Source organism: Anopheles maculipalpis, chromosome 2RL (genome assembly GCF_943734695.1).
Source record: "Anopheles maculipalpis chromosome 2RL, idAnoMacuDA_375_x, whole genome shotgun sequence".
Classification (NCBI taxonomy): domain Eukaryota; kingdom Metazoa; phylum Arthropoda; class Insecta; order Diptera; family Culicidae; genus Anopheles; species Anopheles maculipalpis.
In genome coordinates this window covers 52766019-52791019 of record NC_064871.1, presented here as the reverse complement: position 1 = coordinate 52791019, position 25001 = coordinate 52766019, and the positions used below count along the sequence as shown (strand labels likewise).

At 45.0% G+C, this 25001-nt stretch overlaps 2 protein-coding genes across 2 annotated transcripts in view; both read left to right on the top strand.

The window, feature by feature from the left end:
- Positions 1-25001, top strand: part of LOC126558919 (GILT-like protein 1) — a 149413-nt gene that overhangs the window by 13180 nt on the left and 111232 nt on the right. The window lies entirely within an intron of this gene.
- On the top strand, positions 12474-24908 carry LOC126567256 (uncharacterized). Its single transcript, XM_050223486.1, has 9 exons — positions 12474-12591; positions 12806-12912; positions 19825-19928; positions 21599-22286; positions 22358-22818; positions 22885-23041; positions 23251-23652; positions 23730-23822; positions 23910-24908. The coding sequence occupies exons 1-9, from the start codon at positions 12474-12476 to the stop codon at positions 24906-24908; spliced, it is 3129 nt and encodes a 1042-aa protein (XP_050079443.1).

Below are 25001 nucleotides of genomic sequence, written 5' to 3'. Positions count from 1 at the left end.
CTTTGTGTGCGTGAGGTTTTTTTTTTTGAGGAAACAAATATATAAAAAAAAGTTATTGGCATTACAGGTGCCGCTCACACGTGCCCCGTGTGGCAAGGTGTCGATTTCATGTGTTTGTGTGTTCCCCGAAAACTAGGACCCTATGCGAGAAACGACAAGCTAACGGTCCCTTGGTGGGATCCTAATGCTGACCTTTTGCGGTGACCAGTAATCAACACAAACATTCAAAGTGCCTTTTTTCACACGTGTTTTATAGCCCTCAACGTTGGCCCTTTTGGTGGCGACGGCCTGTGAAATCTTCAGGAAGCCGTGATTGAGGCACCATCACAATCGAGAAAGATGTTAATTGAGAGTGGAGGATTTTTGGGAGTGGAGCACCCAGGAGGCTCCCGGGCGAGATCCCACCCCGGTTCGAGCGTGGAGAACGCATGCAGCATTACTGCTGGACGCGCAGTGTGTGCAACCCAAATTTCACAGAACGAGGTTTATTTCTTTTTGTGACTCTCTACGCAGACTTTGGCTCGAACGCTTTCTTTTTACGACCTACCTACCTACCGCAATATTGCGTGTGGTGGAAAAGGGACTGCAAGCAGGGCACAGGGAAGAATGTTTTCTTCTCTTTCGTAAAGTGACATCCATACGTGTGCGGTCACTTAAGCCGCTCTCTACCCAATGATGCTGACAAATGAGCCGAAAGTGCCCATGAAAAAAACAAAAAAAAATCTTCACATACAGTCACGAGATTGACCGTTTTGTCTGTCTTTCTTGGAGTCTTCGACTATCTTGGAGCCCGATTGCTTCGCTTCCCCGGCTCCCAAAGCAGGTGAAACGTTACTTTGGGTAAGATTGGGGGTGACAAAGATGACGATAGCACAACATCGCCGATAGGCCGACGACACAGATAATAAGGGCGAATGTACGAAATATAATTGTCACATTTGAATGTTTAACAAATACTTAGCTTTACACGGGTAAGTACGAACACGCTGTATCATTGGGAAGATGTTGATTTATATAAGGTTATATAAATTATCGCTTCGAAATACACTTCTGCAAGCATCTTGTAACTAAAAGAATACACACTTTGGAAGCCATTAATCGCTCTGATTTGGCACGCAGTTCGTGAAGTCCTTCTAAAGGATAGTTATCGCAGTGTTCGTGAGGAAGAATAACGGCGTCTGGATTTGTCCAACGAAAGACGACCTGCTTCTTGCACATTACTACTTCACCCAAAAATGCCATTCTGTACACCAAACGGGACAAAACTCAAAAATACTTAATCTTCAATACGTAATCCTTGAATCCTCACCTCCGAACGTCATGTAACGCCTTATTGTCCATGTTTTGATGCTATAAATGGGGTTTTGTCACTGGAAAGTAATTACTCGAAGAGTCACACCAAAACCCCTTTGCTCCCAGCGTGCGCACACACCCGTGCACGATTTCAATGGTTCGTACGGCGCAAGCATTGTCAGCACGACAGTACGGCAGAAATGTCAAGCATGTTACCCACTGACTTGTGCACATCACGCTGACGACATGTGACACGATTGGCAACAAATTGCATGCATCGCTGGGATGCTGCCAATCTCTTCCTTTATATGTGCCGTGGCCTCCCAAGACATTACCCACGGCCATCTTCTTCTGCAAGCGAGTGGGGGGGGGGGACCTAGTGTGCTTCTCCTCCACACAAGGCTCCATAAGGCTCCAACACCAGTGTCAATCCATTTACGGTCATTACCGATTATTCTCCTTACTGGCGTTTATCCCGGCAACGTTCCTTGCCAGTCGTTTTATACAAAAATGGAACTACCAAGGTATCTCGGTGTGACACGGCATGCTTCCAAAAGTATGAAAGCATTACGGGTGTGGAGGAAATTAATTTCATAATTCTGTCTGTCCCATTTCTTCTTGAAGTTCTTCTCCCGAACCCCGCCGCTCTCGCCATAAACGGTTCGCTTCGTGGCAGCTGCTAGCAATTTTGTCTTCGTTCTTTTTTTTTTGTTTTCTGCCGCTTCGTTTCACTTTTTCGGCGCCCGACTGACGCTGATCATAACATCTTTTATTGCATTATAATTGATTAATAACCAGGTTTAAAAAAAAAAAACCCTTCCAGATACATCCCATGGTGATCGTTTCACTTTCATTTTTCGTCCGTCGACAGCGTTGTTCGTCTTCTGAATCGAAGTCAGACGGTTGCTTGGTGCCGTCGCCCCACGCACTTCGCACAATCTCGCACCTTTCGAAATGCTCGGCCATTCCACGGTTTGGTACGCGTTTACTTTTGCGGGTTGTGCTGTATCTTGTGTCGTGTGCAAACTTCCCATCAATCCCTCCCATAATTGGACCACACTGCGCCACGAGTATCAACCCGCGCCTCGCGCCGCTAGGTGGGTGTTTTCTAACACGGAACAATGATGATAAAAAATTAGCTAGTGACCTTTTTCGCTGACAGATCCCGGATGCTAAACGGATCACTCAGTCACGATCACGTGTACTCTCCGTTTTGCAGATGTAAAAGCACTGAACTTCCCAAATCGCGCAAAGCTGTAGATCATCGGGTTTTGAGCGTTACTGTGGGCTTGTTAGGGAATTATTTTGAATTTTGACGGTAAACTCTTTTAAATACGCTTAAGTTGCTTTAAAATACACGCCTATGATGCATATTGTCAGTTTGTTTTACACATTAAAATGCATATTCTTGCTCCATTCCTTTTGAAGTCAAACTAATTTGAGTCAATTCAACCGAGTATGTCCGGAATAAGGCAAAATCCAAGGAGGAAATGCCTTGTGAAATTTGTAATTAGTGGATGCTGTCATCATGCGTTGCTGACCATACGGCAAAGAGCCGTCATCTTGGAGTTAAATAAAAAATAATTTGAGTCAACTGATATTGGGCCGACAACGTCTTCGCACGGCAGGAGCGGGGTTCTAGTCCAGGACCATCCTCCCGTAGTGAGGTCTGACTAAGCAACTACGCAGTGTCAGGAAGCTTAGTAAGCCATTTGATGGCTGGCGTGACCTTAGAGGTCGTTAAGTTTTGTGGTTTTTTCTTCTTTTTTTTTATTTCGTAATGACGGCCTCTTATTTCGTAATCTAGCTTAACAATTCATTAAACTTATATCCTATTTTGAGGGTAGACATTTCCTTCTCCCTCAATTCAAGTGCATCTTTTATCCCGGGTGAGCTCGGTTGTCGATGTTGTTGCTGCCAGGCCAGGGAACGTCGCAACGCGCCGTTGACACTATCAATAGGCTCCCAAGAAAACCCCCTTTGGTGCGGATACTTTGAGGTGGTTAGCCACTCCATATCGTTGCAAGCATTTAGATGTTTTGGCTAGTGTCCCCACCATCGGCAGAACGCACAACTTTTGAAGCTACAGTAGCATCCAACTCACGCATTCCGCCAACATTAAAGCCGCCAGTCACAACTACACCTCATCCAAATCTAATTCAATTGGTTCAGTGATCTAAAGTTGTCGCTGGCGACCCTGACGCCAGCAAAACGGAAGGAGCCGATAGCCACAATAACCTTGTAAGGTTACTGCAAAATCGAACCCAGACATCCCGCCAACGACAAGGTCGCCAGTTACGACCTTAGATCTCAATCCGCTAATAGGACGATAGTGGACGATGCGCGAATCCTCCGGACCAATATTTTATATTTACTGATAGCCTCAGCGCTGTCAATGCACTGAAATCCGTCGAGGCATTAAAGGGCTCTGATTACTTTATACAAAAAATACTGAATATTGTAAGCTTTGTTCAATAAAGCATTCCGAATATCGCTTATATGGCTGCCTGTTCATTGCGGGATCCCCGGCAAAGAAAAAGCAGACTTCTTGGCCAAACGAGGTGCCTCCGATGGCAGCATTTTTGAGAGGTCGATTCCCCTCTCACGAGTTGGCCCGTTGGCAGAGCATGTGGGATGAGGACGAACTCGGGAGGTTCCTGCACTCCATCTCACCACAGGTTTCCCTGCGTTCCTGGTTTCACAATCACAATCTACGGGAAGGGAGAGGGGAAGAGATCAAAGGACGATTCCCATCTCTTTGTCGAAGTCAAACAGAATCCACGCATATTCGTAGTCCTTCTATCCCAGGATATCGCGCATCGGCACCGCCGGGGATCTTCCTGATGCCCGAACGACTGCTAAGAGTCCGGCTAAGGCCGCATCGAACTCCACATGATCAGAGGATGTGGTCAAAGTCGTAGTATTCGTTGCTACAGCTACAAACCTTGGAGTCGGCGCTACCTATACGTTGAAGATGTGCATTCATATCGCATAATGGTTCGACATAAGTCTAGACATCATGCGAATAAAGGCACGATCTACCGGGAGCCCGTGAAACCAGGAACGCAGGGAAACCTGTGGTGAGATGGAGTGCAAGAACCTCCCGAGTTCGTCCTCATCCCACATGCTCTGCCAACGGGCCAACTCGTGAGAGGGGAATCGACCTCTCAAAAATGCTGCCATCGGAGGCACCTCGTTTGGCCAAGAAGTCTGCTTTTTCATTGCCGGGAATCCCTCAATGAACAGGCAGCCATATAAGCGATATTCGGAATGCTTTATTGAACAAAGCTTACAATATTCAGTATTTTTTGTATAAAGTAATCAGAGCCCTTTAATGCCTCGACGGATTTCAGTGCATTGACAGCGCTGAGGCTATCAGTAAATATAAAATATTGGTCCGGAGGATTCGCGCTTATAATGAGCAGAAGTTTTCTGTTTAAAGTGTTTTGTTTTAAATTGTTTAAACATTATAATGAGGTGAATATGAATAACATGTTCTCTTCAGTATAATTTCCTAATTTATAGAGTATGGCAGATAAGTTTTTGTGTAGAATTTTATACATTATGCGACCACTTATACATTCTCTCCAGTCTTATAGAGTTTCACAATTTGTATTTTTAACTCACTAGAACGGACACTTGAACCTTCCAGTTGCATAAGTGTATGAATGTGTTAGTGGGCAGTTAGCACATCAACAAATCGTTTCGCCAAGAAACACAACCGGGAACTTGTCACAAGGGAAGGATCTTGTGCGGCAAAGGGGGAAAAATATTTCCTCATTGTCTTGGAAACCGTTTTTGGATCCGTTTCGTGAGATTAGTGACCATTTCTGCGACAGGCCCCGGTACAACAAGCCGGTCGTGTGCGACCGCCAGTTACATGGCATTGGGCACATTATTCTATCGTTCGGTGAGATCACTAAACGGGCAGTAACAAGTTCATATCCACGCTGTTCTTCATCTTCTGGTGGTGTTCTTCTGGCATGACGGTTACGGTCGATGGTTTACAAATATTCTTCGCGTTATAATAGTATACCTTAGGCCTCAGGAACACAGGCGAAACACAGACTTTTTTTGCTGGCGACGCCAGGGTACACACTGTCCTTAGAGCTGCGCTAGCTAGCTGATGACGTTTCCCGATAGAAAGCCAAATGCTGCGGGTTCGATGGGATGCTTGGGCTGTTAGCAAACCGACACCAACATTAAATGGTTACTAAACCGTTCATGCCGCATTCTAGCGGAGAATTCATTCGGCATTGAACTTGCTTTTCTGCGCCCATAGCACCGATACCACCGACCAGAAAGGGTGCATTTATAGTAACCTCACCACCGTGAGTGGTGGGTGACCGGGACCAAATTAACATTTTTTTCCATGAATTATTTTCCGATTGATCGCGATCCACACTCGTCGTGCCTCAGAAGACTCCAGCACAAGCAAGGATTCGCAATGTTCGTAGCGCTCGCTTATCACTTCCAAACGATCTCGGATGAAGAACCCCCCCCATTTTGAGCTCTCTCTCTCTCTCTCTCTCTCTCTCCACTGTGTACTGCACGGGGTTTATTCATGCTCAGAACCTTGCTTTCTGGTTAGCCACACATCAAATTAGAGACCAAATCAATGACGCCCGAATAGAGGCGAAACCGGACCAGAAAGAAGGCAACTTGTGCGCACAGAAGAGAGACCCTTGCTTTAGCGGTAGCTGTTAACCGGAATAGAAACGAAACGCACAAAGCAGCTAGCAGCTCGGCTAAGATTCCCGCTACGTTCTTTACACAGCAGGTTGGTGCCCTCAGCTTCAAACATGTGTATGCAGTTTGCCTGACGCGCGCGAATGCAGCAGTTATTTTGATAACAAGAGGTCGTCCGTTTTGGAACATACCGAAAGCACAAGCTCAAAATAAGCAACAAGCTCGCGGAACCTGTTTGCGGATCCCGTGTTCCGTGAGCCCCGGTGCCTTGGAGGCATGTTTTACACTTTTTGCCTTTTTTCAGCGTTGCGATACTTTCAGCTTTCAGCTTCCAGTGCTGGGATGGAGAGAAATGTTTTCTTCTTTTTGCAGTACGACGATTTCACGCGCACCGTGTCAATGTCTTCGGGTTTGACCGGGTTGGGTTCTTCCCCCGGTAGGTGGGAGGGGGGGGGGGGCAACATGCATCCCAAAAACCAGTATTGTAATATGTTGAAAAACATTGTACCAATCACAGGCCCAGGCTGGTCCCGGAGGACAAGTTCACGGCTTTTTGTACTAACTCGTGTATTTCTGGATGTTGGCGATGTTTTCCCCTTTTCTGGGTACGGGTGTTTTCTTTTCGCTTCAGCATACTAATGTTGAAAGCGAAATGCTTGCACTCAATCGCTGGAGATAGTTCGTACAGTGCAATTTCTTCAATGCTTTCTACCTTCTTCTTTTTACTTTATAGTCAAATATTCAGCGTGGTGCCTTGTGCCTTACAACAGCTCACAATTGGGTTGGGTATTTTACGTACAGCAGTGCGATCGTACGCATCTGCCATAATCGTGAGGACAATTGCTTTTACTGGCTCGCCACCTCCCATCATCATTAGCCAACATGATTAACGGGAATCTCATTCACGGCGCGCACAAAATCCGTTCGAACGGTTCACCGATTAGACGAGGACTAGAGGTTGGAAAATTTGACCAGTTGGAAAAGGTTTTCGGTTGTTGCTCACGTCCATTTTCTCCCCAGTGCTCTGGCTACCAGTGCAGAATGTTTCGCACAGCAATTTTGGGCCGTGTTTTTTACGCCCGTACAAATGTTTGGAGCAAATATCGAAACAGTTTTCAAAATGTATTTACGTCATCAACAGCGCCATCATTATTTTATCATAAAAACGGTCACTTCGCCATCTTCGCTTGTCTCGTCAGTTGTGGTGGGCATCAAAGGTGCTCCAATTTTGCTCCGATTTCTGGAGGCTAGTTAAAGTGGCAAAATACTGCCAGATTGATTTATGATCTTCTCTGCTTTTTTGGAAAGCAGAACGGGAACGATGCGCATGATTCGGGGTTTTTCTTCCGGTAAATAGAGCAAATCATACTGGGGGCTCTGATAAAGTTTTTAGGTTATCTTAAATGCACGATGTAATCTACAAATATCATCCATCATTCGGTAGAAGATTGATGGAAAATCAATCTCTTTGAGGAAGAGTTTCACAAACTCAAAACAATAAATAATTCTCTCGATTTTTCTATCTTTGCTCTATCGCATGTGATGTTTGAAATGTTGTCAAACTGAAAGGAATGGGTACTTGAACACATCTATTTTAAGGTCTGCGTCTCCAGTAATCAAACGGCACATTGAAAAGGCGCTTTCTCCTGACGCAACGCAAACAAACAGTCCTGGTCAGGACGGCATGCAGTCAACGTACGTTTCTACAGTTCTTTTTTTATCGATCAAACTTTCGACGTGTGCTGATTTCGTTCATATTGAAGCTGTATGTTAATCAAAGACGAGAAGCATGATGCTGCAGTTCCTAAGCTAAAGCTGAAGCCCTTCCAAAAATCCAATCTCAATACCGATTGACAAAATGTAGGTCGTAGCTATCACTGACGCCGGGCTACCATCGACCAATGCAGCGCTTGGCCTTCTGACCTTCGCTTGTTCAATCATACCATCCAGTCGATCGTAGAGAAGGTTTCACCGCTTCTACCACCACACAGTGCATCAGCGACATCCACTTCACGTCCGGTTCGATTTATTTTCACAACTTATTTTGTGTTTTGTACTACTGTCTTTCGCCTGCTCCCATTTACTGATCCACGATCTGCTGCAAGATCTTGAACGGTTCGGTACGACAGACGCTCTGACGGTCGTGTCTGCATCGTGCGGAAATCAATTTCATTAAGATAATTCATCATTATCAAACCATTAACCGACTTGATTACCCCACATTCATCACTTTCACAACGTCGGTGCGGTTGCAGCGCAGATGGCGAAAGCACTCCAGTGGCGAAGGGCCAGCAGGTCCGGTACGGTACAGTACATCCGGGTTTGGCACGAATGAATGAGTAAATTCTCCGTCTCCTCTACTCTATTGAATTGTTTTCATTTGTAATTGCGTTACACACGATCGCGGGCGCAAACATTGCAAACATTTTCCCTGGACACACATACGCACACCGTGTCTTTGAGCTGGAGTCGCCGTATAAAAGCCACACCTTACCGTGTGGCATGAAACGCGTCAGCGATGTTCGATTTCCAGTTCACGTTACTGACAACCTGGCAAACGGTAATTAATTGTGTCTCCGAGAAAACCGTTTCTTTGGCTCGGCTTGCATCACTGCGGATAAAGGCTATCGATCGTGAGGTTGGGATGCTGAGGCAGGCCAACCATTCCGGTAATGCAATCGCTCATTACCAGTGCTGTTGGTGCACTCTCACTTTTCAACGGGTGCTCCTTGTATTAATTACGGCCCGGGAAAGTTAAATGGGTCGAGTTCCTGCATCATTATGCAGTAAGTAAAACCTTTACTGCTGTACGATAGCACCTTCCTTTTGCAGTACTGACTGATTTCGCTGCATTTTTGTTCAATTATATTGTAATTGTTAAAAGCATTAGGTGTACAACAAGGGGTAATTTATTTTTATTTAGTTCTGTTTTATATTATAGCTTTAAGGCTGGGTTAAGCGAGTGTCGTCTGCTGTCCTAAATGCAATCATGCGGAATGTCGAGAATAAAAAAATAGGACTTTTAGAGTTAAATGTATCACTGTATCAGGATTCCTGTGATACTCTGCATTTGAGTCGATTTGAGTCACAGTAAAGCTTCCTCGGAGGAGTTCGTTATTCCCACCATCTGGTTAAGGCATGGCAACCTGTCGGCCGCAGGCAATCACCATCAGGTCGACGTCGATCGAGTCCACGATCCGTCAAAAAGCCCTATGAATGTCTAGTCTCTGTAGTTGTACCTGATAAAATGACGTCCCGGGGCAGGCTGAATGTCGGAAAGATCCGAAATTTGCTTTTATTTGCGAAAATTGCTTCCATCGATAATTATGACTTTTATCCAACAGTTTCGTGATTTCTATTCTCTATGCTTTAATACCATATTGTTAGGGCTGCCAATTTGGTATTATGACCAATCAGTGTTATATCCTGTCCGAATAGCTCGCTTTATAATTTTTCTGTTTTGTTTCGGTACTCACAACTTCGGCAGGACGTATGAAATTGCTGAAAATATATTTGTTTTCAGTTTTTAAAGTAAACCGTGCGCCTTGTAAGAGTTAAGTGAGACACTTAAGTCATGGGAAAATTAAGATTTTTCCCCTGTTTATAGAGGCTTTGAGTCTTAGAGACTACATTCAGAAGCTACAGAGTGGAGGACTGGATTTTTCTAGGAGGTAGGAGTGTGTAAGGAGTGTATGACCTACACGAAGGCGGGAAAGGACTCGTTGGATGTGGCTAGATTCGGTATCTTCCCATGAAGAGGTGTTGTGCTTGATGGGACGGAGTTTGTTGCTGAGGTCTACGTTGTGCCATGTGGAGTTCCAGTGTTGGGAGATGATGGTGTTGGTACAGCGGATGGCATCACGGCGTGAAAAAAGGGTGTTGTATGGTTCGTCAGGACGGAGCCGACCATCGTTGGCAAGTTGGTCGGCTTTCTCGTTTCCGTTGATTCCGGAATGACCCGGAATCCAACAGAAAACGATTGTCGGTCTGATAAATGATGATTTTCTTATCGAAAAATGTTGTCCACGAATTTCTACTAGGTCACTGTGGCCATGTAATGCCTTACTAGACTTGCTGATACCAGTTGTATTGTTGAATAGTCCATCCTCGCTACGGAGGATCGTTCCTGATGGGATTTAGAACTGGCCATGCCGTGTGAAGAACGACGTCGCTGTCTCCTCTTTACCATAGGTCCGCAACGTGTGTTATTTTGCTAATTTATTAATCAGATATGATACATGGAGAGGTAAAATATCTCATTTTAACTGTTTCATAGGTTTTACAATTTGCTACAGACTTACTTTGCTATGTCTTATCCGGTTTCGTGATCATTTTCACGAAGATTTAAGCTCATCTTTCTTGATTGTTTTTCACTAGTTCCAACACCTCCAAAACGATCTCCGTGCACATTTACTAATTGTCTTTTGGCTTCGACAGCCGTTTTGCTCGATTTATAATAAACACTCGAAAACCTGTTCAAACGCTTCGAACATTTAGACAGAAGTTTCTTGGAAACGATTCATCCCACCAATAGCAGCTGAAAAAAAATCAACATTTGTGCGTTAATAAGAACGAATAATATTAACAACGAGAAGGACTTCACAATCCATAAAAGTTCCGTTAGAATCAGATCTACACTGCACTTTGAAGTTATAGTTACGATCTTCAGACCTATTGATAGGCATCGATACAGGTTCAAGCAAAGTTTTCAAACGACTTCGTTAAATTCATTCGAAATAGCTCTTGCGTTTTTTTCTGTTGGCCGCATCTCTACAACGGACAGTATTATCCCAGACATAAGATCTTTATCTTGAAGTCTCACGATTGTTTGCCTCTGTCCGAAAACTGCTAGGCTAATATGAGGAGCTAGAACATTCTGAACATTCTGTACGGAACGATTCGTACCGTGCTTTCTTCCTTCACATCGTGACATGAGCCCATTTTTTGATATCATTGAGGAAAGCTCTACAAGTCGTAGGGTAAAGCAGACCTTATCCATCATCACCGCGATTGGTCGCGAAACTCATAGACGAAATAACACGAAAAGAAGACGCAAAGCATGGTTCGCATGGTTAGGAATGTGCTCGTACACGGGAAAAAAAGCTTTGCTTTGAGCGAAGGTTTTAGGGGGTTGGATGATCCATTCCGTCCAATACAATAGCTCGCCATAGATATCACGGTGCACGGTCTGACGAAGCTGGAGCCATGATGGCGATCAGGCGGATGAGCAAAAACAATAATTCGCCGGGCAGGATAAGCAAAACGGGACTGGAATAGCCGAGGAGACGTTCAGGTATCAGGCACCAGAAACCTGGCGCTGGTGCCTGGCCCATATCCACGAAACGAAAAATCGTGCCCGGGTAATAATAATGTTTTGCAGTCCCGGGCACTCATTTTTCTGTCCCCGCATGACACCAACCTATCGCACAGTCCGCACGGCTCGGCAGGAACGGGAATAACGGCGACGACGTTTTGGTGCCAAGCCACCCGCGATCAGCAGAACGAGCGATCAGCGTTTCTATTCCTTCGTTTGGCCCTGTGACCTGTCGGTAACAGCTTTCCCATCTTCCGCCCCTCCCCTTTCCCTTTTCCTTCCCAACTCTTCACGTTAGAAGACGATATAGGAGTCGGTGTTCGGTGGCGGTGGAAGATTCAGGTCGACCAAAAGCTCCACTGCCTCCTCTCGATGATGGTTTCAGTTTTCCAGGACTATCGGGCGGTTATGATCTTTCGGCGACCGGCTTTCCCATGACTGGTGCTCAAGTCCGTTGCAAGATCGGAACAATTACTGCAATTGCTGCCTGCGATCGGTTTCTATTGCCTTTGCTTGCTGATCGTTTTTCTTTCTTTTTGTCCCGATGTAACGCCTTTCCGCCGGTCGGACGAGTGCGGACCAGGAGGGCGAATCGAGTCACCCTACCATCTCACAATACTCATGTTGGCGATGCTGACGCGAAAGTGCATCCGGTGTCTGTGCAAACTAATGAAGTGGGTGTGGACGAGGCGCAATGTTTCGCCAGCGTCACCGATATCGTGCCACAAGCGGTTTTTGGTTTGCACGTTTCCCATAACAAGCTCCCAATGATAAAGTCTAGCTTGCAAGCGCAACACTTACCTTTCCTTTGTGCGCTAGCTCTTCACGACATTCGTTTGGTCTGGGGCGACTACGGATTACCGTTGCTGCAGGAAGTATTGTTGTTGCGCGATCACAGGTTGATGTTTGAAACTCATTCATTGTATCGTTTGTTGTGGTCTCTTGCTAAGGAAAGTCTTCTACTGCTGCTGTTTTACGGTCGTCTAAAGCCATGCTATTTGAAGAACATCTACAAGCGATTTTGATTTCGATGCCGTAGGCTGTATTGATTCCGCTGTCAAAGATTTCTGGACATACACGAGACACACGTTGTGAGCGCTTTTTGAAGATAGGATGCTATTTCACTGCAGAGCGTATGTTGCTAGTGGTTCGTGGTACGCCTCGTCCCCCTTTATCCATGGGCTTTGTAACGAAGTACTGTGTCATGATCGTGCACATTCACCAGCCGCTAACGGTGCTGCCGGACGTCTCCCGATCGCGAAGCAGTGCACCGCTTTGTGGTGCCATGAAAAAAAGTAGGTCAATTATGGTTCATAGGTCAAGCTATCTAGACAAGCTTTTCGTAGGGATGCTCAAAAAGCCATCCTCGAAAAGTACGGAAAGAGAAAGGATGGCCATGATTGGACTGGACTCTGTCGAAAGACGATCATCACGTTTAGAAAGGTGTCTCGTGCAGTATGTGTGTTGCTCGTTCGAATATCTGCTTAATGTCGCAACGACTCGGAACAGGTCACATCGTTTGCTTGTTGGTTGCAGCAGTAAGCGTCCACATGCGCAAAACTACGGCAGGGTTAAGAGGTAGCACCGCTAGTGCTACGCTACCAGTTCGGATGGTGGTAATATAAATCGAACACTCACTCTCACACTGCTATGGCACAACAAATTGCATCTCAATAGTCTCCAGCGCTTGGTGTGGCGAGGTCGGTTGAGAATTGGTTCTTGTTTGGCTGTGCATCCAGGTGGAATGGATGGATGGATGGGGTTTTTGTTTTATAAATATTAATACCATACAAAACCCATTTTACGCTGCGGGTGCACACACGTAGTAAAGATTTTATTACACTCGCAACAATGTTGTTGCTGATCTAACACAGTAGCTCTTATTTTCCCTATTCCGCCCCGTGACGATCGGAGTACGTGGCTTGTGTGGTCGACCTGTGATGTTTAATCGTTCCTCATTCAATTGTACGCATTGCATGATGATGAAGATTTGTCTGTGAGGCAAATGACAAGTCAGTTTCGAATGCTTTAGAGCAAAATATTAAGCTAGGAGTTGTTAAGTGATTAAGTTAAGTGCTAGAGAAGGCTTCTTACCAAAGAGAATGACCACAAGGGTGTGATGTTTTAGTTATAAAACCTAAATGTAGCATAAAAGACACGAAATTTATATGGAAAATACAGTAGAGTGGTCCCGTTTTTAACGAAACTACTGCCACAACCGCAAGAACACGGTATTGACGAATTTATCCCGTTGCTGCTAATGGATCCAAACCGTCATAATCGTTATCAATTTAGTGCAAGCCCTCGAAAAAGGCTCAATTACACCAAAGCCTTAAGCCCAAAAGGCAAACTCCTCCTCCGGTTGGGCCGTTTGGTTGCACTTGCCATTTAAAATCTATACTACGGTTTGTTCTGCTGTACATTTATCGCGTTTATAATATCCCACATGCATCGCACGCACGTATCAGCCGCTTGCATGCTGCGAAACGGTTTTCTACCGGGCCACTACCAATCGCTGTTATTATCCATTTTTTGGGTGAAGCTATCTCCTACGGTGGTGCATTTCGTGTGCATATGTATATGGTGGTGCACGCCCGGGAAAAGGCGTCTCACATTTGATTCCGGAGGCGAAAAACCATTCACCCCGTTTGCAAAACAAGGGTCGCGCAAAGGCTGTATTCCACCACGCCACTAGCAGCAAGACCAGCCACCATTTGACCAACGGTCAAATCGAGAGGACGAGAGAAAAGAAAGAGACAGACAGAGTGCAAAAGGAGTAAATTACATTTAAATGAAGCGCACGGTTAGCTGAGGGTACTGTTATTAAAAATAATCATCTTGTTTATTTCGCTTTATGTTCGGGTATGCTGAGTATGGGAGGCTGAGCTACCCGCAAAAAAAAAAAAACAAAATCTACGAGACCTACAACTGCAACCAGAAGAATCGGCTGGACGCGCGCGCTCGCGCACGGTAGAACGCGTGTGTGCGCGGAGACGCCGGCATGGACTGCCGTTGCTGACACTGCAGGGGCTGCATTTGCGTGGCGTTGGAGACTTCTCTTTTGGTATTCTCATTTCACTATTGCACTGTAGCAGAAACACTCACGCTGTGATGGAGCAGTGGATTCGCTTCTTTTACCTGTTCTTTTTTTCCCCAAGAGGGCACATTTATAGCTCTAGTCGAACCCCTCAGCCACAGCCCGGTTCAAACGGTGCCCATCCCTCTCCGGTCGGTTGGTTCTTGGTAAGTTCATGCACCATAAATTTATCGACACTCACGCGAGAAAAACACAACCACCGACATCGGCGACGTCGACGAGGAGGACCGACTTCCAGCTCCGGCGGTGTGTCTCGGTCGATCCCGTGCCTTCACAAACTATTAATTAACATATTACATCGGCGTGGAGCAGGAATTGGGAATGAATTAGTTGGTATCGATGAAACCGAACGCGCTGCTCCCTCCCTAAGTCCCGCATCCGTCGCATCCCTTCCCAGTTGCGATCTCCCGTGGTATCTTCTGGGTAATATTTATAGCAAATTTATGCACTATCGCAGTGTGTCAGCTCGCCCCGTGCTACACGGTGTTCCTGGGTGGGTGAAAACAACAATAAAATCGAGCACGAGATCGCGATCACGAGCGTGGAAGCCCTCCCGTGGAAACATCTTCTTCTGGGTGATCTGGCACTTTGATCTGCACGGGACCGGCACGATCGGGACCGCCGGCGGGGTTAACACGGGGAAGCGCTGTGTCTGCACTGCTATGTTTCCGGGAGCGCACTAATGACCTCTGCTCAGCGGGTGTGCTGGACATAACCATCTCAGCTGGATTAGCAGAAACCGGAGACACCCAAACTAATTCAATCATAGTCCTCCTGTTGCACGAACTTAGGCTTCAATTCGCCAAGAACCTAGATCTCTTAAGGCCACCAATCAATTTCATGACACCATCCAAACCTACAGGCACTCAAACACAAACAAAACATTGCTGTTGATCGTGTGTTAATTTGACTGTCTAAATCCAACTTTTCGAAAGCATTGGAGAATCATTGCGAGTGCTCCATCAATTTCTGCATCATCTTCAGCTCGGCTCGCGTGAAGGAGGTCAGACCCGCGCTCTGCCAGCTGTTGTTGAGGTGGTTGAGGTACATTGAGCGAAAGAGATTGCTTTGCCACCATTAACTAATGACCGTTATTTTCAGTTCAATTTCCGACATAATTATTCGGCCCGCGTGCGCGCGCGCGCGTACCTCGGAACGTTGGTGCGCGGGCGTGCGTCATTAAAATAACACACACTTCTTCATTATAACTCGCTGCTGCTGTTAGCTCCAGCTCGAAGTGGAATACAGAAGAAACAAACCCCAACACCCCTTTTCTTTCGCTCCCCTACATCCTTTCGCGCAAACAGTTTTATTGAAGGAAATTCGGAAATTGCAGTCGCAATTATTGTGAGGGGCTTGTTCTGGCGAACCGATGATGGACTTTCGAGGCTGCCGCCGAACATCACGGTGCGATGGCCCCCGTTTGTTTGATTCTAGAGCAATCCCCAGCGACGTTAACGAGTCTCGGATGATGAATCATCTCCGAACGGTTGAGCAAGCGTGTAGCGTTCGATTCGTGGCAACGGTACGAATTGAATGCCATCACCGTTTTGTAGTTGCTTCAAGGGCCAGCCGATCAGTCGGCGGCAAACTATAGAGCATCTTCTTGTGCCGAAGGTGAGCGATGCAGCCGTCAAAGATGCGCAATAAGCGCAACGTGCGAAGGAATCAGCGCAAAACACTTTGCTTGTACGGTGATCGTGCAAGCGGCGGTACCATTCTTGGTGCGATGCTGCTACTAGGCAGACATTAAATGCGTTCGAAGAGACTCTCTTGCCATTTTTGTCGACATCGTATTTTACTGCTTGTAAAAAACAGTCTCTTAAGCAAATTCGATCCAATAGAGGTGGGAAGAATTTTCCACTAAATTATCGATTTTATGAATTCACATCTGCTTATCGATTCATGTGAAACTAGAGTTTTTTCGTGCATTATATCATGGATTCTTTAGAAGATATTCCGAAAAATATTTGGTGTCATTCACTGCACATGCACTGCACATGTGTGCACAAAAAGCCACTGGTGGTTACCAAATAAATATTTTTTTATGATTTGAATAACATTTTAATATTTCTTTAAGTTCGTGTACTTATCCTAATACGCATTTGATTGATTGTTTCTTACGTCAGCATTTAAAAAAACGTCGAATAGAACAAGTCAATAATTTTTCCCGTTGTGTTGCAACCTCGTTTATAGCAAAATAATCAAAGCATCATTTTACTGCAGCGTTGTTACTCATGCAATTGTTAAACTATACTTTATTTATTGTATATTATATATTATCTTATATATTATATTGCAAAAACCACGTCTATTGGTTATATATAATCGTCTTTTTGAGAGTATTTTGCATTGAAATACGCTGTCCATCGTTGCACAAAACCACCACAAACCAAATGACTTGTTTACACTAGAACCGCCAAATGGTAAAATTTTGTCCCATACGTTATGTATACATATTTTTACAGGTTTATTATTACCTAAGGGTTTGTTGTGATAAAGTAATTCATAAACATCATAATTAGGTATAATAAAGATTTGTTAGCTACTCAATCAATAATTTAAAAAATCAAATTAAGGTAATCGTTTGATCATATCAACTACCCAACCAAGGATATCAAGGCCAGTTTTCTTTACACTAATATTAAATTATACGACTTTTAGTGATAAACGCTTATGATTATACCTTAGAGGGTTGAACGACAGTAAATCTAGGCTTAGAGCTATAAATTATTTAAACAATTTAGTGATAAGTAGGGTTTTTATGATAATAAAACAAATCTTTTGTTCTAAGCTGTTGGGGTCTACGCGGGCATCTGTGACTCCCTTTAGAAACATTACAAAAATTCGATGCCAATACAGCTCTAAATGATCAAAAGAAGAGGATAAAGCTTTTTTTTTAAAGCAAAAGCAAAGCAAAAATCTTCTTCTTCTTGGCTTAACGCCCTCAAAGGTCATGGTCATCGAAATGGCTTACAAGACAGCCGATACCACGTAGTTGGTTAGTCAATCCTCGGGACGGGAGAACGGTTCGGATGGGATTAGAACCCCGGTCCTGCCGTTTGAAGACCGGTGCCGTTGTCGCCTACACCACCGGGCCGCCCCCAATTAATTTATTATTTCAATCATCTATCAGACGACCTCAGACGAACCAATGTTACCAATAAAATTTCGGTAGAATGTACAAAAATGGTGCACTTTTATTGTTCTATTCGTATTGACATGCATTGTCACGAAAACGCGTACACGCCAGTGCTACCAGACTTGCAGATGCACATCCGACACTCGTTCGCAGCACAGCCATCACAACGCATTTTGCCTATGGGACAAAAATGTCCCATATGACGGTTCTAGGTGAGAATTTTTTTTTTAAAGTACACCATATGGGATACACAATTTTATATGGGCGCATTCGAAAGATCGTTAAAAATAAATAAAAGTCAGAAAATTTCAATGGGTTGTCGCGGCGGCAAGCGGAATAACACACCTATTTCGAGTGCGATGGGTCAAAAAAGTCCCATCGGCGGTTCTAGTGTTAAGGTAGAATTGCCCATGACGTAAATCAATACCAATGATTCGGTTAGATTCGGTTTTTAAATTTTACACTATAGAAATGATCAACCTATTACATGTGTAAAAGTCATGCATCAACGTCGGCGAAATTGTTTGACTATGAAAAAAATAAACCACTTGAGTCAAAATGACTGGTCCGGACTGGTCTAGTGTTAATGTTCTCATAGTTTAGAAAGCCTCCGGATACTAAAGGTATCATCATTATCTTCAAATCGTGGTGAAATCATCTCACAAAAAACGGTGACATTTCATTTTATGATATCCTGCTGAACTCTAACCGATTTAGCTAAACTTAAAATCAGTTTAGACCAAAACAAAATTCAATCATTCAATGTAATCGTTGATAAAATTCAATGTCATCTGTAATGACTTTTAAAAATCTGCGATCGTCAAACTATTGCGATTGAACATTGTAAAAATCGATTTTTTTACCGTTTTCATCGATAAGTATTTAAAACTATTTGTACATTTCAAACCTTTAGAGTTTTAATTTTTTACTAGTATCTATCGTTTTATGCTGTCCATAATAAAAATTATGCAAGTGTCTCGTATACTCTTCTTATATTACAATGCCATATACCCTTAACATGTACAGCTATATATCCCTACAGCTTGCTATAATGGTAGTGGCATATCCAACGTTCTTCATTTGGCAGTCATTTTGAGGTTTACCTTCGACACCAAATTATATTGCAGACTTTTAGTTTAGAGACCTTTGTTTCTCACTGCTAATATGAAGAGCTGATAAGTTTTTCTTCAATATCACCACACAAACGTAGCATCATTCGCATATAAGAAAGCAGCTAATTTGGATGATTGAATTTCACTTATCCTTATGCGTTAAATCTTCAATACAAACCCTCGAACACCGCACAGCCACAGAAAGTGTGAACTGGTTCGTAAGAAATACTCTCACATAATTTCACATGGGGCCGGCTGACCCGAAGTAAACCATCAAGATCGAATTGATTAGTTTTTTCCTTGTTTCGTGTTTTCTCCGTGCGCAGCCCATATGGGTGTATAGAGGCCGTTTGTCTACGATTCAGCACAACAGCTGTCGAACGCTGGTGATGATGATGATGATGATCGTTGGCCACACAGAGGGTTAGAGGGTAGAAACGAATGCACGAAGCGTACAAAACACAACCTTCCAAAACACGCTCCAAGTCGTGGGCGCAGGGGTGATGTTACCGAGGGCGAGATGGTGAGCCTAACGCGCGCGCGCACGCTTGTAGCATTTAGATCCTCTTTCACCTTTCGCTCCGAATAATGGATCGTCATAATATTCCGTTATCCGTGGAATTAATGATGATCGACTGGACGCTGGATAAATGACGATCGTCGTCTGTACGATCGATACTTGTCTCACGGGTTTCTGCTTAGTAGGCAGATAGATATGTATGTATGTATGTATGTATGTATGTAAGTATGTGGCTTGAGCGAACCCATCCCCCCATTCACAAACGATGATCGCCGCGGGCTATCCCTCGCTAGCCGCAGGAGAGTATATAGTTTTGTCGTTTTTTTCTTTCTTCTTCGCCAGACTAAGGTTTGAGAGTTGATGAACATGCCGAAAAGTAAACTTGAAGCATATTTCATGTACCACTCGTCCGGGTATGGATAGTAGTGGTGTGCTTGGTTATGATGAACGATTAAACTATCGATTATTTTTTATTTGAAAAAACAGTTACCTTACGGTGCGAACGAGCATAGTTTTGGTAAAAAAAAACTGAAACTAAAGTTAGCCGCCGATTATGAAAATTAATTAATACCCTATTAGAAAAAGATCCAATTTCCATCAATAAGCTAAGTAGAGCAATCACTATTTTTTTCCGTCAACTATGCATTTCGTCCACAGGTTTCCAGTGCCGCACACACCGATGGCAAGCGGACTGCAAATGCTTCTACCTCGACGACCACGACGCCGGCGGCGCGAGCAGACGAGTGCAATCTCGGCCTGAGGTTAGTATCGGATGCGATGCGCAAACACTATACATATACATTTCTATTCTCCATTCAAATCGTGATTCGCCAGACCCACAACAGTAGAACTTGTCCACCTAGAACAGGCATTGGATGATGGCAAATAAAAGGCGGGGAGTGTGTGTGTGTTGTACTCTGCGTCAATTCCTCCATGTTTCAAAGCATCGGTACGATGCGGATAGGATTTGTCTAGTGTTCAGCCGTGTTTTCTTCTCCTTATGCAACACGACAATATTTCACAGCAGCAGCAGCAGCAGCAACAGCAATTCCCAATCGAGCTTGTCCTATGCGACGCTTCTAAACGCAATTGCTGTTCTCCGTTGCATTCGGAAGCGACGGTGGGATCGTAGGGAAGGGTTGTTGGAGCTGCGAACTGTTGCTTATACCAATGATCGGTCAGACAGCCTGTGAATGCGGCTTTGTAAGTTAGTTGGACACACGATCCGCTACACAGGAGTAACAACGGCAGGCTTTTCGCCATGCTACTGCTGCGTGCACCATTCGGTTGCAGTGAGCTGGCAGCATCGCATCGAGGAGGTAAAGTTCTCACGCTCGGATAAGAGGGAAAACATTAGAAACCAAACTCCTCCCCCCGTCGCCCGAAGACGCGTGAGCGAAAGGCAAGAGCGTGATGGTGGCGAATTGTAATTTATTTTATTGCTGGCAGCTATTTTGTTATTTTACGCTACTCAAACTCTCCCTTCCCTCCAGTGTGACCAGTGATTCGCTCTCGGTGTTGTAGCGTTGCAATTTTCGCGTTTTTCTCGCTTGTGCTGTGCTGGGCTGAGTGATATTCTTCTTTCCCAACCCGCACTGACGGTGGATCGAGAACACCACGACGACGCTGGATGGTGCTTTCATTCAGGAATATTACTGTCTGCCTGTTACTTGCCCGCTACGGCAGGTTCCATCAATGAGACTTCCACAAGCGATTGTGCAAAACGGCTGCAATATGCAAGAGAAGTGACGGGTTGTTCTTCTCCTATGGAGCTCTGTTACACCTCATCGTAAAATGTAACAAATTTCAAAGCCATATAATAAATATCCATGATGAATACCAGTTTCGAATAGGTGCGAAATTCTCTCGATCCACCTACAGTGGCCGTTCTTCCGTTAGCTTCAGTTTACGGTCATGCACAACCAAGAGATGGTTTGCTCGATGATGACTAATGTGATCGATCGGTCCCGATCGTGTACAGGGACTTACGAAAAAACCAGCAAGAACTTTCAACCTTGAACCACCATAGCCAATATTCTCTCAAAGCACCGTATTGTCATTCCTCCCACCACATAAGGTGGTCCGTGCGACAAGTATTCGTTATCGGTTCTGGTTTGGGTTTGGCCGTAACAGCTGCAAACCACCGTCGAATGAGGTCGAACAGCTGTTTTGATGTATCGATCGTGTGAAGGGAAAGGTACAAGAGTGCACGGGTACGGTTTGTAGCAAACCTGTTCCCAAAACTGCCAGCAGATCCTGCATCTCGATCCTTGTGTTACATACTGCGCAGCAACGTATGGACAGAATCGTGAAGAACTAGAGAGATCTATAATTTCCCAACTATAAATATACATAATCGAATCGAATTTTTAAGCGCAATTTTAGTAACTTTATCCCTCTTTTTCAATTTATTCTTTCCATTATTTGCTAGAGGGAGTACTGATGCTACAATGGAAGGCAGAGAGACAAGTGCACCATCATCCATTCTATTGTCAGCCACTTCACCTCTTCTTACATCCCCCAACACACTGGGCAAGAAAACACTACACACAAATGGGAACTCGCAGTCCCATGTCACCTCCGGCACTCCAGTATCGCTCCGGCCGAAAGGCCACTATCGATCGTCTTCGCTGGAGAACAACCCGTTCCATCCGCACGGCAGTAAACCGATGGTAGGGCTAAACATTGCTCAGGCCAGCTTCACCGGTACGTTGAAATCTCGCCGAGAGCAAAAACGGATATCCGACTTTCTCAACAAGCAATCAACCTCGGCGTCGGGCTTCGGAGCGACTGGATCTAGCGGCGCTAGCTCGTTAACGCTCGTATCCACAACGCGAGAACCACAGTCTGAGAGCAGCCTGCGGAAAGCACACTTCGAGAACATCCGGGAGATATTTGAGAAAAACAACAGCAAAAATGCTGCCGCTCAGCAACAGCATAATCCGAAATCGACCAAATTGGCAGGCCACCAGCTAAATGCTACCGCTGCGGCAATGATGGCGGCCAACGTCGCGACTGCCAGCGAACTTGCCAACCATGGTGGTAGTGCATCGACACTAGGCATACCGATCGATGACAAACCACCGAAGATACAGTCCTGCAGTGGTATTCTAGGAAAGGTGAGTAGGAACCGTTGTTCGTGCCATGTCACAAAGTCTCTTATCGCTTTCATACCTATCCTATCGCCCAGGGCAAGCAAGTGATCCGTCCGATTGCCTTCAAACCAGTTCCTTACAAATGTAACACACCAAATTACGGTGCCCCGCTTGGTGGACGCCTGACGGAGCTTAGCGATCGGTACGGTTCGACACCGTCGCTCGGTCCTACAATGAGCCTGCAGTACAAATTCGGAAGCACCACAGATCTGCACCATCTGCAGCAGCAGCAGCAGCATGGCAGTAGCGGAAGCAACGGCGCCACACCGATCGCATCCGTTGGACCGTGCTCTAGCAACGGATCGATGGGATCATCATTCGGTACGATCGGTGGCAGTATCATGAGCAACAGTTACCACCAACACTATCACCACCAATACAGTACCTTAATGCGTAAAGGATCCTCGACCATACCGTTCAAAACGTACGATAGTCTCGAGTCTATTCTGAAGCTGCCGGATAGCATGGTGGCGTCCTATCCGAATCCTAGCCATGGGTATGTTTCTCTCATGCAGCCTACCCTCATGTGTGGTTTTCACTTATTATATTCTTTACATTTCAGCCTGTACCATCAACAGGAAGTTCTCGATATGGCACCATCGCCATCGGATTCCGGCATATCTGAGCTGGAGGCTGCATTGCGGGATCGCGATTCTGAGCTAGCTTATCTTCGGCAAACAATGGAGCACAATGAACAAGTAATATTCAAAGTTCATCAGGTTGGTAGTGTGCTGCTGTGTTACTGGATGAATTTGGTTGAAAAAGATATTTAAGTTTAGAAATCTTAAGAGCTAACACTTACAAAACGTAGAAAAATTGTTTGCTTTTTTCGCCCCTAATTCATAACAGCAAGTTACCTTGTTTGGAACCTTATCTGAACCTTGTGTGTGTGTGTTTGTGTGTGCTGTTTTTTTGATCCCTTCCCCAGGATAAGGAGAAACACTGGGAACAAGAACTGAACCGATTGAAAGCGATCCACGAAAGTCGGCTACGTGCTGGAGCACAAAAGGTGCATAAGCTCGAACAGCTGCTCATGATGCAAACGTTCCAGCTGCGGCAGGACAAGAAACGGCTGCAAGAGGACAACGCTCGTTTGCAAACGGGTATGGCACATGCGAAGGATCAAACTGAACAGCACAAATCGGAGCTGGAACAGCTACAACTTAGCGCCAAGGAGCTGAAGGACCAAAATGGAGATTTGCTAGACGAAATTCAGATGCTGCGAAGAATAATAAGCGATCTGAAAGAGCGGCTGGAGGAGAGCGAATGGAACCTATGCCAGAAGAATGGGGAGGTAGCGCTGATGAAAACTCAACTCAAGGATGCACAGGTTAGGGAGAAACTAGCTGGGTATTAATTAGCTGCAGTACGTAGAGAAATTAAATTTTACTTTATCCTTATTTGCAGGCTGAAATATCCACGAAAGATCACGAAATTGTGCAGCTCAAAGCGGACATGAAACTGCAAAACTATGATGATATCAGTTTAAAGAAGTCAGAGGTACTACATAACTATCTTCTCATGTCAAAGTTTTCCATACATGTGCATATTTTAACTAATGCATTACATCCTCTTTTTGATTTATAGATAAAGAAGGAGTTGGACTTTGATCTGGAAATTTCACAACTGAATCGCATCGTGATCTTTAAGGATCAGATCATTGTGCTGATGAACAACGAAATACAAAAGTTACGCAAGGAACTGTCCGATATTTCGATACTGCGAGGCTATGAGGGTGCACCTACCGGTCGGTACACTCGGTACAAGAAGAAACTTGAGCTTGTGGCGCAAAAATTCGAGGATCCAGATCGTCCGCGCAACGATAGCAACAATAACAACCATCAGACCACAAACAGCAACAGCAGTAAAAAAGCACTCCAGGGTCCAGACTCTTCGGACGGGGAACGAAGCGAAGGCAAAGCAGCATCCCCATCGGCGGTGATCTCCAGCAGTGATATCATAAGAAACTATTTCAACAGCAACAGCCAACTCGAGATGAACAAGAAACTGTTCCTGAGCTCCCAGATCTGCAACTACTCCGACGAGGACAAGTCAAACATTATCGATGCGTATGGTAGCGGCAAGCAGGTCGACATGGCGGAAATTACGCTTGATTTAAGCAGCTTGCTTCCAAACGCTTTGACCGTGGTGACGCAAACTCCAGCAGAGGAGATAACGGGCCCCGTTGCGGACAGCTATCATCAGCACAGCTCATCCGATGATGACTACAAATCCATGACACCAACGCAGGAAGATCACGATCAACCTGAAGACGAGAAGGGCACGGCCATGTCTATGCAACCCATCGAATCAGTGGCTCTAAAGGTAGCAAAACGGCAGCAGCAGGATAGTGCAAGTGAGCTGGAAAGACTCAACCGTGAGCTAGCGTCCTGCCGGGAGTGTTTTGAGCAGGAGCGTGCGAAATGGGCAGACGAAAAGGAGAAGGTTCTAATCTACCAGCGTCAGTTGCAGAAGAATTATGTCGAAATGTGTAAGCGTACTCAGCAGCTCGAAGAGCAGCTTAAGACTGTACGGCTAGAGCTAGGTCATGACACGGTGGAGTCGACGAACGTAGAGCGTATGTAGAAAATTTGACTAGCCAGACTTCTTGCCACAACTTCCGTTTGTGTGAGTGCTTAGAAAATATTTTTCATCAAAACCACACAGATCCGATTTAGT